Here is a 16809-nt window from a genome sequence, read left to right as displayed (position 1 = left end):
AGCACTATTGGGATTTCTCTAAGTAAGCTCTCTTATAAATGACTGAGCTAAATATGTTTATTTTTTCATCTCAATGTGAATATGAATGTGAACTAAAAAATCATTGGATAAAAACAATTCTTATGACCTATAATAGGATGGTATTGAAATAATAAAGCATGTGAACATAACAGGCAAAGAAACCTAGTGAGGAAGGTAGATTTTTGAACAATGTTAGAATGTTGCAGCAATTTTTAAGCAACTCAAAGAGAAAATTTCCCATAATGAATATGCATATCAATAAGCAGATAAAAGTGTAAAGAAGGTAAGCTGTTTCACGATTTTGTTGAGGAAAAAACTCTTTATGATACCACAATTTGCACCTGTTCTTTAGTCACTTGGAGCTGATGTAAAAACAATATTGAAAGTTGCGCTTTATTGTATATTGTACTAATTTATGTTATGTATAATATACAGTGAAACCTTTGTGTAATGATACTCTGCAGACCAAGAAAAAATATTGTTGTAGAGGGCTTTTTCTACCATTACATCAAGTATCATTGTAGAGAGGCTTCACTGTATTACAAACCGTGTTCATATTTATAAATTCTTAATTCATTTATGACATTTTACATTCGATGTAAACACCAAAATATTTGACAGTGGATGCTTGTTATAGTGTTAAGAGGATGGGTTGGGGGAATTTATGAAGAAAAAAGTTGTAATAGAGAGGTTGATGTATATTATCCTACTGAGGAAGATTTATTAATTTTTTTATATGTTAATTTCAAGATTATTTGTTGAAAAAATGTCAATCAAGTCGGGGGTAATAGGGCCAGGATGCCATTAGTAGTCGGTTGACAAATATAGAAGCACAGTTCAGTATCAGCAGCAAAATTCATTTGTCAACTAAATGGGGGATGCAAAAATTGTTGATAAATATTGTGAGAAGCAGCCCAAGATATACATCCCTGAGGGATGCCTTTTCTAGTTTTCATTAAACAGCTGATTCTCTTACCTTATTTTACTATTTGGATTTTATTATTAAAATTAAGAGTGAATAAGGTTATATGTATTGCTTCCAACATCATAGTCTAAATATAGGGTTCATTGAAGAAAATACTCTTGTTAATACTACTACTTACCAATACATTTCTGAATATCAAGGAAATGACTTATGATTGTTTAGACCTAGTCCATCATTCTATTTGATCAGTCCTAAAGTCAGTAAATTCAGTTATCATGTTTTTCAGCAAGAGGAAAGCAATGTTGTTTATTTGAGAAAGTACCGTGGACTCTCTATAATTCGGCCATGTGCTAATCCAGACCATCCAGTAAGCTGCTATTTTTTTGGAAGGATTTTCTTCAAGCATAGAAGAGGAAAAAATGTCACTGCATGTCTTTGTGCAGAAGTTTAAATTATTTAAATGAGCTTTTTCTATTGACTTCTGATAATCTGGTGAATTCTGTAATCCAGCACACCCCTGTTCTGATATGTGTCAGATTAATGAGTCTACTTTATTATTAATATTCTCAATAGCAGATCTAGTCATTGATTCCTTATCTATGAGAACAAATAATAAAAAAAAAGAATGGTGGTTGATGATGGTAATGGTGATGCTTCAGTTTTATTTCTAGGTTTTATTATATGTATGCAATGATTTATATCCAAAAGTGGAATGACACATAATTTGAAGAGAATTATTCAACTGAGAATTCTTTTTTGTAAATTAATTTCTAATTATGTAGTTCCTCCATTTTTCTCGCTGCAGTATTTACAGTAAAACCTGCTTGATTTCTGTCATCTGAGGGGAAAATAGATGTTTCTTTTACTTAATTTTAATTAAATCAAATTAGTGCATTGCAACAAAACAGTTAGTTTACTGGCATTGTAGCAAAACAATTAGTTTACTAGTTTTAAGTAGGCAGAATTTTCTAGAGCTGCTTTCAGTTCATGAGGTGATGGGCAAAGATTTTTTTGTCATTGAATTATTATACACAAATTCAAATTTCAGGAATAATAATCTTTGAAACAGCACCTAATTCAGTCAAAAAAAATCATGTAGATAAAATGGAACAATATTGTATCAAAATTACTACTTGTCAAAGAATTGTTTTCCCATTACCTCAAGAATCAAAAACATTTGAGAATGCTAACAGTGTTGGAGAAAGATTTGGAAAGAACTCATTGTATAGTGGGGTGAAAGATTGAAACACAGCAAGTCCATGCTGGTAACTGACTAAAATTTATAACATGATTAACATTAGATTAAAATGATAGCAAGTGTATAGTCAAGTTGCATAGTTAAGCATAAGTAGTAGTGATCTCATACATTCGACTCGCACAATACATGTGCTTCAAGTGGGCCTCACATGCTCGTTGCTGATATGCAAATTAGTCGGGGAAAGTTGTCAGATCACACAAGAGACTAACTCCTTTAACTACTTTGGACGAATGATTGACCTTTTGGATATTTCATGTCACACAGTCACTATTAGAGGGTCTGGAACCACTGGATCTGAAGCTGTCTTGACACTTTCTGCAGTGGTGACAGGTTCAGGAACATCAGCTTGAGGACTAGCTGATTTTTCTGCAGGCACTGTTGATTCTTCTCCTTGATTTCCATTTGATGGATCCATGGCAGATGCAAGCTGCAACGTCTGGTCTACATGTTGTCTTACCAGATTGCGGTCCTCTGTAACTGCACGATGTGACATAGGATTCATCGGTTCTAACACAGTTGAAGAACCGAGGACCACAATCTGCTAAGACAACATGTAGACCAGATGCTGCAGCGTGCATCTGCCATGGAACCATCAAATAGAAATGGGGAAAGGAGGTTGGGATCTGGCAACACTCCCGAATAAGAATAATTTGCATATCAATAATGAGTGTGCATGGCTACTGCCACACCCACCTTGAAGCATGTATGTTGTTGCTGGTCGTCTGTGTTGTGTTCGTTGTTGATATGCAAATTAGTTGGAAATGCTGCCAGATCACAACACTCAGAGCCACGATGCATTTTGACCTGAAAACAAATTGTGGTTCACAATCATATTCTGTCAGATATTTTGAAGCAAGAAATCACAAATGGGATGAAATCTGAAACAAGTTGAACACATTCCCATGTATGTCCCTGAAATTCAGTTGTAGCGGTGGTACATTGAATATTTTTTTAAACTGAAGTTTCTGTATAAAAGCTGTTGAAAGCTTTTGAGTATACATTCGAGTCATTTTTTGAAATTGCTTTCATGTGAAAGAACACTGACATTATTGGAGTACAGGTAAATTTGTGCAATTTTTTTTGAGGAACAAATTCGACCAGGTATCATAGTGATCATTCAGCATCAGAGGACAGAGGCTATTTTTATTTTTTGTTTCAAAACTGTTTTTCGGTTCTTTCAGTTGCATGCTAAAAAAAACCACCATGGTGAGCCCGACTATAATTGTTGCTGTTATATTTTTTCTTTCCGTTTTTTTTCTCATCGCCTTGCTGCTTGCTGTGTCATGTGCTGCAAAACTCCGCCCACTCCTGCCACCTACCAAAAACAAATCGGCCAAAATCACCATGAACTGCTGTGCAATACTAATAGCCGCACGTGGTTGAGACCTTGATCGGCAAGAAGCGCCCTCGTGACCCTGCTGATGACCTTATTCTGGTACTGGCCCTTACTGCTTTTGCATGATGAGCTTATTATTTTCTTTTTTAATTTTTTGTATGCCAATCTCGAAAGCCCACTGCGAGCCCACTCAAACTTTTGCATAATTTTTTGAAAACTTTGTTTTAATCATTCCTTTAGCATAACATCCCTTTCAGACATTTTGTTTTTTGATAATTTATTTCACGAATTTTAAACCATGCTTCTAACTATGCCCCTGCTAATTGCGGTCGTTCTATGTATTTATTCGATGAACTAATGAAAACATCTGATGTGAAATCAGTGTAGTTTCAATCTCTCTCCAGATTCCATTGGGTGATGAAAACCAATTTTGTTTTTTTATTATTTGAATGTATTCATTTTAAAATGCTTTATGTATGTCCCACCCCTCCATATCCTGGGATCTTTATAACGTGATCTTCACGTATTCCCAAGGGATCAGCATGATCCGTCCAGGGAATTTGTTAGTGTTAGTAGACATCCATGCCTGAACCGAGATTTGAACCCAGACCTCCACAGTGAGAAGCTAGTTCCCTAACCACTCGACTGCCATGCGACTGCCTTTGGTTATTCAATTCATAGTGAACAGGGATTGGTATATACAGCATGCCTGTCAATCTTCCAAATTTTAGCGCAAAGACCATACGTCCTGACCCTATGTTTTCTTCATGTTGGTGCTTTCAGTAGGGTGTTTTCAGAATGAAAAACACTTTAAATAATATGCTATAACCTGATCCTTCGAAAATCTGAGAAAATTTTTGGGGTTGTTTGAAAAATTTCAAAACAGTTCTTTACATTTCAAAGAATGTGTTTGCCAAGAGGATTTGTCGCACTTGATTCATAATGTAAAAAAATATATAATTAATTGGATTCATCTGTAGCTCCCACATTAGGTTCCATTCAGCCCCACTCCCCATGTGATGGGCTATGGTTTCACAGGCTGGATTAAAAACCCTCAAATGGATCGTTGATCTGGGGGGTGGAGTGTTGCAAGAGTTGATGCAATTAGTGGTTTAGAAGACAATAGTTCATCTCAATTTTTTTCGGTAAAATTCATCAGGATTTTTATTTTTGATGTGCAAATATGCGAGACTATATTTTTTTATGGTTTTTCTGCTTGTTGACTAAACACATTTTTCCGTCCTTCTCCCATTACAGCCCAAATTTCTTGACCATCCATTCCCAAATTTGCAGCTCAGTCCTTGTAAATATGTCTATGTATGTGAATATGTTTTGAATTCAACTTTGTTCCAATCAAAAATATTGTAATTTGCCAATATCTACTCTTTTACAGTCCAATTTCTATTTTAATGAAATAACTCGTATCTATCAGCAGTAACTTCCCACTTTTTACGATCCGTTTCCTACTTATGAACAACTAATAATGTTGAAATAATTAAAAACTAATAATTTTGTCCTTTTTCTAATACACATATTTTACCTTCCCCATGCCCTAAAGTTTGTGGTCTTGCAGTGTGCTTCTGTTGAAATTAATCATTGAATTAACTGCACCTTTTACTATTGGTAATTAGGAATGCTTGTTTTTTCCTGGTTATGATTTTTTTTTTTCATAGTAACTAGGCCTGATTGTTTTTTGCGATTTAATAATAGTCTATTAATTTTTTGTCCCCAGTGCTTTTCATTATTGCTGACATTCCTGATTAGTTAACTCATTTCCCCCAGTAATTAATAGCTGCGATGGATATATTTGCTTTGTGTATTTGGATGTGTTTTAGGTTTTTTTTATAATCGGTGTTATGTGTGCCAATATTAGTGTTCTTTGATGAAATCGTTTCTTTGGCTGTGCCTGCTGATTTTGGTGTTCCAAGCTTGATATTATCCCTGATCCTATTTAAGATTAACACTTATTGAGAATAGGTGGATCAGAGAGTTCTCGATTAACTTGAAAATATTTTTGCAAAGATTTCTTTATCAAAAATTTGCTTTGTATTAATTAAGTAAATCAAGCGGTCAGCTGTTTTTTGATAGCATGGAAGGAAGGGAACATACTTAGAGAAAATACAGGACTGGTACTTATTGCACAAAGCTGCAATTAGCGTGATAATTTCAAAAATACTTTATGAATCTGTCGAGCCGGGACGTATAAAACCTTTGAATATTCTTATGCAAAAAAAAAACATATCCCATATCATTAATTGGTAAATAAATGCACACATATTTTAAGGAAGGTGTATGAGATGTTCTGATTATTGTAAGTGTAACAGGGTCATCTTAAAGTTGGTTTGAATTTGAAAAACATTTTATACAAAGAGTCCCCTAGAAGAAGTCTTATTTCTGAAGTCTAGATCTTTACCCCATGTCAAAACATTCCCTATTTAATAATTTTCCCGCTTAATACTGAATACGTTTATATTGTAACGTCCTAACAACAACGTATCGAGTGTGATTTGGTATACAAGGGTGTAAGAAAAAAAATTGAGACGAGATTCAACAAATGGCAGCAATTGAATCTGTACTCTGTGCATGGGATCATTGATGCTTATTATGCCAGATGATGTTGCTGCGTGAACAGTGGGAGTTACTCAAGTTATTAGCATTTATATAGCCACACACTATCATATCTGTGATTCCATTATGGACAGGAAGCTGGAGCAAATAAAATTCCACTTGAAGATCTGTAAATAGTTTTTTAGCCTTCAGATGATATCAATGGATTCTAGTAATCCTAATGATGATTCTTCACATTGTTATAGTGGGTTACCAGAGCATTAAGCTTTTGACATGATTTTTAGTGTTTTTTCTCTTTTAATTTAGAGTATTCATCACTTTTAAAATTGTAAATGTGAATATAGTCGAAGGCACAAAGTCATAGACATTTGTCCTATGTGGCTCATAATGCTCACACCTCGAAACCACCTGGCATATTGAGTTTCATCCCAGCTCCCCATCACAGGATACTCATTCACTTTTTCGCCATCTTTTGATTCTATACGATGTTGACCTAGTTGATTGTCATGCTGCAATTTTTGTTGGAAAAAATTTTTTGCAAAGATGAAATATTTTCTCTGCAGAAAAATAATTAGCATATCTAAAATACTCATATTGAAACCTAAGATCACTTTCTTTTAGTAGGCCCATTAATCAAATTGGTATTTCTATGTTCAAACTGGCTTTTGCTTGGATCCTCTAAAATGATGCAGTGGTTCCCTACAAATTCTATTTCAGTTAAGAACTTTAAAATAGTTGATTTGATCGATCGTACCTTTGTTATTTAATGAAACCTTTTTTGAACCAAATTTCCTTTCACTTGAGTCACTTCTTCCTCAGACTCATTGAACCCTTGAAGTACTCAGGTCATTTAATCATATTAGATATTTAAATTTCAAAACTATGTAGTATGTTTGATGCTGAAACATGAATGGGAGACCCTGATGTCATATTTTGGAGTTATATATTGAAAATTATCATGTACTGTTTATATTTTTGTAGTCATTAAATTCATATTTTATCATCAAATTATCAAAAGAAATGCAATCGACATGTTTACGATATTCATCTTCAATTGAATTTGTGTTTAGAAACACCTTTTGATATTCATTCTTCGATATGAAAAAATGTTGAATATACAGTGAAACCTGTGTATAACGATAAACCTGCCTGTAATGATATTTTCTTTGGTCCCAGTGGAATTCTCTCTCTCTTATTCAATAAAAAATTGTTAAAATGCTCAAACTGTCTAGAACGATAACCTGTCTATAAAAATATATTATTTAGGTCTCTACAGCATCGTTATAGACGGGTTTTACTGTATTTGCTTGAGAATTTTTATTTCAAAATATCAATCAGTGGCTTAAAAATTGGAATAGAGTAGTTCAAGCAGAGTTGACTTTGTGATCAATTTTAGACACTTTTGGACGATCAAAATTTTAGTCTAGGTTAATGGGTTTTAGCTTGTGGGGGGGGGGGGGGGATTGCAAGAAAGCAGTTTTGGGGGCGTTAGCTGGAAAAGATTGCAAAAGAGTTACTGATTCTATTCTTTGTATATATAGACTATTCAAAAGAGTATGAGAATCAAAACTCGCTGGAGTTAAAGAATCGCTGTTCTTGTCAGAGAAGTGAAATTCGTTGAAGTTAAGAACCTGTGGTCTTGTCAAAAGTTCAATTAATCACGGTTCGATATGAAATATCAAATTCATTGTCTTTTGCATTGCTTTTTTTTACAAAGTGAAGTTTTTTTAAACTCAAATTCAAAATTCAAGGCTTTTCATTGAGTGCTGCACAGGGCCCTGCAATAGATGCTGCTTTGCATCGAGTGCAAACTGCCAAATTGCATGGTTTCTGGAATACTTTTATGGGTTGTAATGCTATGCTTTTATGTGTTCTCTAATGTATTAATTTTCTGCTCTGTAGTTTTTTTTATCCCTTTGCTCTGTCAAGTAAAAAAATCATATTTCATTTATATATTGATTGAAGATTTAAATTAGAGACATTTTATTACCCTTCGGTTCGTGTGTGTTTTGAATTTCTTCACAATTAGGCCTTTCCTGGTATGATTCCATATGCGAAGCGGGCTGCGGTTGATAAGAGTGGCCTACCAGTGTACCAGCCTGCCGCTGCCGCCGCAGCCTATCAGCAAGCTCTTGCTATGCAAGTCCAACAGCCCTTTGTGCCTGTCACCTGTAAGTGTATCAGTTTTTTATATTGTTATTAATGTTTTGTTTTGCTAGTGATTTGATCGACAGCAATTTTGTTTTTAAGATAAGGCATTAACCTCTTCTTGTGCTAGGGTGAGATATCTCGTGCTGGAGTAGATCGGAGAAATAAATACTTTGGAGCTCTCTCTCATCATCAAGATGTTTCGTTGGTAACCCATGTGATCGAAATTCAGTTTTTTGCCCTTACCTTGACATTTGTTTTCTTTTCTCCCTAGACGGTTTGATTGAGTGAAAAAAAAATAGTATCACATACTGTATAGAAGCGAATGGTTGCTGGGGGAAAGAACCTATTTTACTCATCTTTTACCCCTTCTTTCCTGAACGTTAACAGAGATACCAGTTTCTGAGATATATCACTGGTGCTTTAACTATAAATCTTCCAAATTTATTGGTACATGTCCGTAGGTAAAAGGATTAACTTGTTTCATGATTGTTTTGGTCATTGTAATTCATTTTAATGAGCATTAGATCGTATTCTATATGTCAGAATTTTTGGTATATCAAAAATTATTTATTGATAGACATTGTTCTCAATCCATTCAAGCGTCAGTAAGTGCAGATTGTTGTATGAACTCTAAATAGTAGTGCAATGCTTCAGTTTTTGAAGCCCATAAATCCTGAAAACTGTTTCAATAGTTTAATCAATGTAAGATTATTGCTACTCTTCACAATGAAACCTAACACAGTTGTTTTAAACACTTATTGGCGAGATTGTATATATGATCCACTCAAATGTTAGTTTGGAGTCAGAGCAAACACAGAGGTCTGATGACCAAAAACCCTTTGAATATAGACTCCATCGATAGTATGGCCAAACTCGTGCAATGGCATTTTTCTTTTGTAGCTGACGACGTGGCATTTACATATTATTATTAATTATTTAAGCTAATAAATAACTATTATTACCTCACAGTATATCTAAAAACAACCCTGGCTGAAGGCTGACAGGTCTTTAGCCTTGAAAAAAAATCACACAGCATTGTAGCATTGTTTATCCAGAAAAGTTTAAGTGACCGTATGTTCTGTTTTGTAGAAGCAGTCTTGTTTTCAAAGCAGCCTTTTTTATTCCAGAATTGTTTTACCGTTCTTGGTTATGCCAGATAACTCAATCCACAAAACAGCACTTACTGATAAGCCATTATTACTTAAACTTTCCCTGTAAAGGCAATGTATAACAAGGTGATTTTTATTGAGAAATTTATATATAAAGGGTGTTTCTGGTGCTCTCGGAACCAGGCAAGTGAGAAGCAGAATTTTTCCTTTCTTGTCAAGGTATGACTGAAAAGCGTGATGGCATGTAAATTTTTAATATTCGAAATTTTTAAAAAATTTCAGTGTTCAGTGAATGCCCATGTTGCCACCTCTTAAAACTGGCTGCTTAGGTGCATCACATCCCTTGCACCCTTGCTTAAACCGCCCTGACTTCTGTGAAAAACTGAAGCACAAAACTGCAAGAGCCATGTTCAAAGTAGAGCAACATGATTTGCTGAAAACAAGGGAAGTATACCAAAGGTGGCATATAGCCCAATCAAATTATACATGGTTCCTTGCAAAAGGTTAGGTATTTCTAATTTTTAGATACGTTGTGCAAAGAGTGTGTGCAAAATATGTTGTGTTAGATATGTTTATATGCCAAAGCCACTAGTAAAAACCAAGTTTGCAGAAACGAAAGCCCTGTGCAAGCTGAGTAATACTGAAAAAACGCCTGAATTTTCAGACTTTTTTCAGGTTTTGCTCAATATCTTTGTTTCTAGACATCAGAGAGTAAAAGTGGGAATTACAATATTATATATGACAAAATTTGTTACAACTTTTACGTTTATGATTTTTTTTCTATGGGCTATAGTTATCGAACTACAGAGCATTGAAAGTGTTATAATTTTTGCAAAATTACAAAACATGCACATATTGCAGAAATATTGATGCAGAATTTTATTGAATATTAGTGATTAAATATTATTGATTTATTACGCATTAATTAAACATTGAATACTAATAAATTTTCAAAGTAAACACAGAATTCAAAAGTAGGTAAATACAAATTCAATCAAATATTAAATGCTATTACATATTAATGTAAAAATCGCCTGTTAAAAAAAGTGAAAATTTTCACTTCACAAACATTCTTATTCATTGCCGTTCTATTTTTTTCTGATTTAGCTCGGTTTGAAGGTTCTAGTAATGAATGATTTTTGTCATCACTCATTATCCTTACTGTTATGGGTGTGAGTGAAGGATTAATGGCGAGCCCCTCAATTTGCTCACAAACATTCAGAGCCTCATCTTCATCTATGTCGCTGTCTTCCAAAATAGAAGTAGGAGAGTTTTGCATGACTGGCCACAACAAAGTGCAAAGACCTGAACACTTTAGGTCTGCTTTTTTTTGGCAAACCCCACTATACCGTTTCTTGCAGTGACATGATATAAATTTCGATAAGCATTGAGGTGCAGGATCTTTACTGGCTTGAATTGGTGTGATCCCTTGAATTGTCCACATCCAACCCTAGTCTGTAGGATGTCTTTCAAATCCCAACCACTGTGTGGTATGTTTGAAAGGAATGGTATCTGACAACGTCTTGTGTCTGTGGGAGCTGTGCAAGACTTAATTTGCAGGTCTTATGAAATGCAGGTGATCTAAATTTTGTGTGTTCATGTCACCCCCTTACAAAGTGACTAGATACTTATCCCTTGCGTTTACTATCTTCTCAGCAGAAAAGTGTTGCTGTAAGAACAGAAAATAATTTTTTTTAGTATAGTGCAGCATTTGATTTTGCCTTGGTTAAAAATGGCGGATGTGGTGTCGTATCCACTGATGGCATGCAGGAAAAAGACGGTACCTGGTGGGCAGCTTGATGAATCATATTTGAAGGAGGAACTATAATACAGTAAACCAGCAGAATCGCCCCTTCAACTCTTGTTTAGGTACACATTAGGAGCCAAACCAGTGAGAAGCATTTAGTAGGTCAGTATCTTCCCCAGTGATGATCGCTTGTTTATAGGCTGAGGCCTTGTAAAGTGCTGTCTTCACAATGTCGACACCTGCATCTTCCACAGCCTACTTTACGTCAATGCTGTGTTGCAAAGCAAAGCGATGAAACGTCATGCTGGGTGGATTGATACACTTCCTTCGAAGTGAATAGATTCTCTATAGAGAAATGCAGTTGATAGCTGCACTGAGAGAATAATGTTTGATTTGAATATTGTATATTTATATGTTGTTTTTTGTATACTAGTACATTCGTGATATTTAAATCTAATTGTGTATCATTTTCATTGTTATATATAAGCCAATATAAAATGTTTTTACCATGTCGTATATTTTTTAGATGAACAGTAATTTTTAATTTCTCCTACACAAAAACTCAAAAGTGATAATAACATTTTAATAGTTCATTATTATCATTTGCGGCTGCGCTTTTGCTAAAAGATTTGCATCATGAAAAAAATCTATCCTTTCTCTTCTCTCTCTGCTTTCACTCCCCTCCCTTGTGTGTCTTACTATCCTGTAACACGTCACCGATTCTATTTCTCACGCCTATTTCCCAGTACCCACGATGCACACTGCACCTGTCGCCAACGCCAATGCAGCTACTGCCTCAAATTCTACAGCTGTAACTTACTGTGATGACAAGGGTCAGGTACTAACAAAAATGATAAGAATTGCACTCACTTTCCTGCTTTTGATTTTATCTCAATTAGTTTTATTTTTGTTCAGAATTTTCTTTTACATTGCTCGATGCATTTTTTTCTACTCATCTGGTCTGTTGCCTCGTTTTTTCTCAATTGATAATTTGTGCATGCATCTACTTCTGCATCCTTCCTTTAAAAAGACTTTTTCTTTCTTTCTTTCTTTAAGCATGCGTAAAATGCATGTACAAACTGATTGAAGACTTTAATTTAAATTCTTTAATTATGCAATACATAAAAGCAACTGTAAATTCAGAGTCTTATTTTTGATCTTTGAACACAGTTTGCTTCTTTTTTCGTCATCAAATTTATTAACCCTAGAACATACTGCTCATCCTTTCCATGCACATATAAATTTTATACTGGGTAGGGTACATTTTTTAGTTTAGGGGGTATCGGAAGACTTGGTAATTAAAGTAAATTGCAATAAAAAACATCTTGAAGACTTACTTCCCCAATGCTTATTTTCCCGTTTTTTTGTCCATTATCTTCCGCCCCCATAGTCTTAACTACTAACACTTAACTGTGCCTGCCTTCCTTCATGATGTAACTACCAATGCGGTGTACTTTATTCACTGATATATTCATAGCCAAAACCTTCTATCCCAGGGGTAGTCAACCCTTCTGCATATCTGCCAATCAGGAGAGGCACGCCAACCGCTTTTCAAAAATTAAAGAAATTATATATATATATATATTCCATTTTTTTTTCTCCAATCAAATAAATTCTCTCTAAATTTTAAGCAATCCCTTTCATGTGAATGATGTCTTGTAGGTTGCCAAACATGTATTTAGTACGGTGGGCTTTAATTATTACTTTTGAAAGTAATAATTATGTGATGATTCTTTTTCTATTGAATGCCTTTCTGTTTGGTTTTTCATCTTTGGGCGCAGTTGCTGGACGTCCCATGAGATTCATTTCCGCATGGGAATGTGCATTGTATAAAGCAATGACATTGTATATCCTTGACTACTTAGGGAGACAGGGGGGGGCTAAAGCCCTCTACAAAGTTTATTGGGGAGGGGTGTCCAACCATCTCTAGTCCTCGATTTTCACTCCCAATTGAGAATATGCTAGGAAAGAATTTTAGCTCAAATACTAGCAGTTTCTTTGACCTCTAATATTCAGCTGTCACAATTGAAATGGACATAATTTCTTATAATTAATTTTGTACGTGAAACTGTGTCAAAGAAATTTTGGTGTATTCTATCTTGTTTTAGTTTTGGAAATGTTCGTAGCTGTTCTGTACAGGTACTGATATAAATATTTTTGAGTAAAGAAATTTTACTCACTTCTTAAGCTAATTAATTTAACGAGGCATGCTCTCATCAAGGAGTACTCTATAGTTCTATTGTAATTTAACGTACAAAAAGTTTTCTGCAAAAAATGCTAGTTCTTTTTCCCTTACTGTGCATGGGTTTTTTCATTTAGCACTTCATCTTAGTGTGTCTGCTACGGCATGCACTTTGAGAACTTGTACGCGATATTGTAGTGCATTTTTTATTGCTTCACAAGTTTTAAAAAAGTTCCTTTTATATTGTTTGCCGCAGTTGCTGGACACCCTGCCGCTGTGCCGAGATTTTAAATCGGGCCTTTGTAACAGGCCACAGTGCCGCTATGTTCACCTTCTGGAAGGTAATATTTTCTTTCTTACGCTTAATTTTATATAGCAAAAATCCTCTGTTACACTCCTTTACTGATTTCTTCTAATGTTATTAAGTGTGTAATCTCTGTGTTTCATAGCATTTTAATAAATTTGCAGATTGTGTGGAAGAGGTTGATGGGAAAGTGACTGTCTGTCGAGATGCAGTTAAGGGAAAATGTAATCGTCCAATATGCAAGTATTACCACATACCTCTACCACTTCCTTGCGTGAACAGCGTTATTTGACTGGAGATTATATAAAAAAAAGTATATATATATATGAGATGTTTGTTGTTTATGGACATTTCTTATGTGCAAGTCAAGGCGAGCGAGAAATTTGTTAATTCGGATACTTTTTCCCTCCCCCTATCTCTCTCTATATCTCTATCTTTCCACAAAATGCACCAAAAGCCACCTTTGAAGTTGGACTTGCAGATGTCGTGTGAAAAAAACAAAAATGGAAGAAAAACGTCTGTGATAGCAGATATATTTTTTTTCTCCACCTTCGGTGACTGTGTGTAACTAGTCTATGAACCGAGGAACCAGTTGTTACCTTTAGTGCCATTTGAATTATAAATACTTCAGAAAAATACAATATATAATTCCTTTTTTTTTTGTTCTCGTTTATCGTTATGTAATCTAAAGACAGACAGTTGTAATACTCCTAGTTGGTACTCCTCTCCGAGAAATTCATTTTAGTTGTGTTGTAACTCGCAGCATTGAGTTTTAGAAACTTGCTCTTAGAATAGCATTTTTTTTTTCAATATCCCTCCATGAGGTTAGCACAGTATAGTTTAACATTTGCACTTAAAGAACCTTCCAAAGAATACAAGGTTTTTCAAAATTATTGTCAGGTTTCGTTGCCCAATAAGTTTAGAATGAAATTTACAAAATCTCATAAAGTACAGCTCAAAATATTTTATCTAGCATCACTGCAGTCATGGTGGCATTGCATTGTGAGAGATCGTGGCATTGGAACCAAAAATGACAAGTGCTCTAGACGAAACAATTTATCACATATAGACGTTATCAGGAAATAAGAAGTGACTTAGTGACTTGGAGATGCTAGACCTGTGTGGGGTTCTCCAGTTCCATCAGCCAGATGCATGTCCCCACACATCCTGGAGCAAGGTCCTTAGGCTGGGATCTTTAGTGGGCCCCCCGAAACCAGATGGGCCCTTCTATAGTGAATTTATAGCATGAAAAACCAAAAAAATTATGGTAATTGTCCTGGGGCCCGAACCCTATCAGCTCTACCCTTTTGTGGAGGCCATGGCCAGATGTGATATTCCAGCAAGATGGTGCACAATTGTATCCAAGTTTTTTGACATGAACTTTCCTAACAGATGATGTGGACAGATTCCTTGGCCTCCAAAATTAATGAACTAAATAACACTTGGTTTTTCTTATAGTCAGACATTGTCTATAAATCTCCCAGTGCTCTCACTTGATGAACTGAAACTCGGAATTGTTGAGATCCATACTGTTACACTGCAAATACTTGGAGTAAAAACTGATTTCTGTGCTGATGTGCCACATGAAAACTGTTTGACTTTTTATGATTATCTGAAAATTTTTGATAGCTGTATTTTCATCATTAATGATTTCCTGGTAATTTTTTTTTTCGTTACGTTTTTGTTCAAAAGTTATGGGGGCAATAATTTATTAACACCTTGTGCCTCATTGTCCTATTTTGGATACCTCTGTATAACGATTCTCCAGAGCTGTTTTTCATTTTTTTTCATCATTCCCTTTGGAACATCGTAGCAATGTCTCGAGGAACCAGAACTTTAATTACAGATTGCATTAATTGCTCAACTCAAATTTGACGATGATTGATTTTCTTACATTGCACGTTTCATTTTCCTCGAACCATTTAGATGCTGTTGCTCTGAAGAAACGTCTTGATTTTGCAACGATGGTTTCTAGTCTAATTTTCAAAGGTAGAGTCAAATAATTTTTTTCCGAGAGGAGTATCAACTGCGTTATCAATTTGAAAAACAAATAATAATCAAATATATTTTTAATTGTTATCGAGAAAACGGGAAAAGAACTTCTATCATATATTTAATGTCTGTTTGGATGTGTCCGTCTGTCTCATCTTATCATTATCATTTTACAAATATTTGTTGGTTTGAACATGTCAGAATCGTTCATATTAACATTATGTTTGCGTGTGTGTTATGAGTGCACTAAAAAAAAATAACTCGTTCATCTAAATTGAAATGTATTACATGTGGTTGGATATAGTTTGCTTATTGGATACAAAATATATATCTATTGTATATCGTGCTTTTAGTGAATTGAAATTTGTTCCGTTAAAACCGTTTTTCCTTTCTATATCTTCGGAATTTAAACAAAAGAGGCTTCGCTTGCGATTCGATAAGATGGGAATCCATTCATAACACACTCACTATTATGTGCCTAATGTGGTTGAAGTATTTGCAATATGATATATATACATGTACATGATATTATTAACTATGCAATATATGCAGTGTTTGTGCTTATGAAGACTCTGCTGCGAAATGTTGTTATACATAATTATATATCTGTGTGTTTGTCGGAAGTCGTGTCGCCGTGCATACTTCCCTTTGCATAATGTAATTAACTGCGATTCGTATTTTTTAGACGTTCTCGGGCGTTGAAGGCTTCCTGTTTGCTGGTTTACGTTTCAAATCAAAATGTTTTTCTTTTTCCTGTATATAATGCACTCAAACAATGAAATGACGTTAGCAATTTATAATTCCGATTCTACGAAAATTCTATATTTATATACATGTGTAATCACAGTGCAATCTGTTTTTTCTTACATTTTTGCAGTCTTTCCGGAGATCTCTCGTACTCTTTGTTCATCTGAAAATTTTTTCCTGCTTGGAAACTAGAAGAGGGCGATTGTATGTGATTAATACAGTTCGACTAATTATAATTCGCTGAAATTTTTTTAAAAACAAGAGTTGTACATATAGACTGTAGTCAAAATTAATTGAGCGATTCAGAGCGAAAAGCTAAGTGATCCAAGAAACCCTTCTTTGGCCATTATAGTACATAACTGACCAGATTGTTCTAGACAGATGAGACGATTCGAGTATAACATTAGTAAGGTTTTTAGAGTGATGATTTTTTGTACGATGCAGTGTGTGGATCTTAAGTTTTTCTTGT

The 16809-nt window shown here is 34.8% G+C and overlaps 1 protein-coding gene across 10 annotated transcripts in view; it reads left to right on the top strand.

Annotated features, from left to right (window-relative positions):
- Window positions 1–15841, top strand: part of LOC149070705 (muscleblind-like protein 1) — a 139235-nt gene extending 123394 nt beyond the window's left edge. For 5 of the 10 annotated variants that reach the window (XM_089248751.1, XM_089248754.1, XM_089248747.1 and 2 more), the window contains 5 exons: window positions 3574–3639; window positions 8138–8279; window positions 11862–11953; window positions 13554–13638; window positions 13766–15841. In XM_089248751.1, the coding sequence (XP_089104877.1) occupies window positions 3574–3639; window positions 8138–8279; window positions 11862–11953; window positions 13554–13638; window positions 13766–13893 (513 nt within the window). In that variant the 3' untranslated portion in view covers window positions 13894–15841. The remainder of the gene's footprint in view (window positions 1–3573; window positions 3640–8137; window positions 8280–11861; window positions 11954–13553; window positions 13639–13765) is intronic. The other 5 variants (XM_089248755.1, XM_089248753.1, XM_089248750.1 and 2 more) reach the window with 2 other exon arrangements.
- The last annotated feature ends 968 nt before the right edge of the window (window positions 15842–16809 follow it).

This window comes from Pholcus phalangioides, unplaced genomic scaffold, assembly GCF_987345545.1.
Source record: "Pholcus phalangioides strain wild (caught in Gottingen) unplaced genomic scaffold, Ppha-v1.0 ptg000020l_1, whole genome shotgun sequence".
NCBI classification, from domain to species: domain Eukaryota; kingdom Metazoa; phylum Arthropoda; class Arachnida; order Araneae; family Pholcidae; genus Pholcus; species Pholcus phalangioides.
This window is presented reverse-complemented; position numbering and strand designations above follow the sequence as displayed.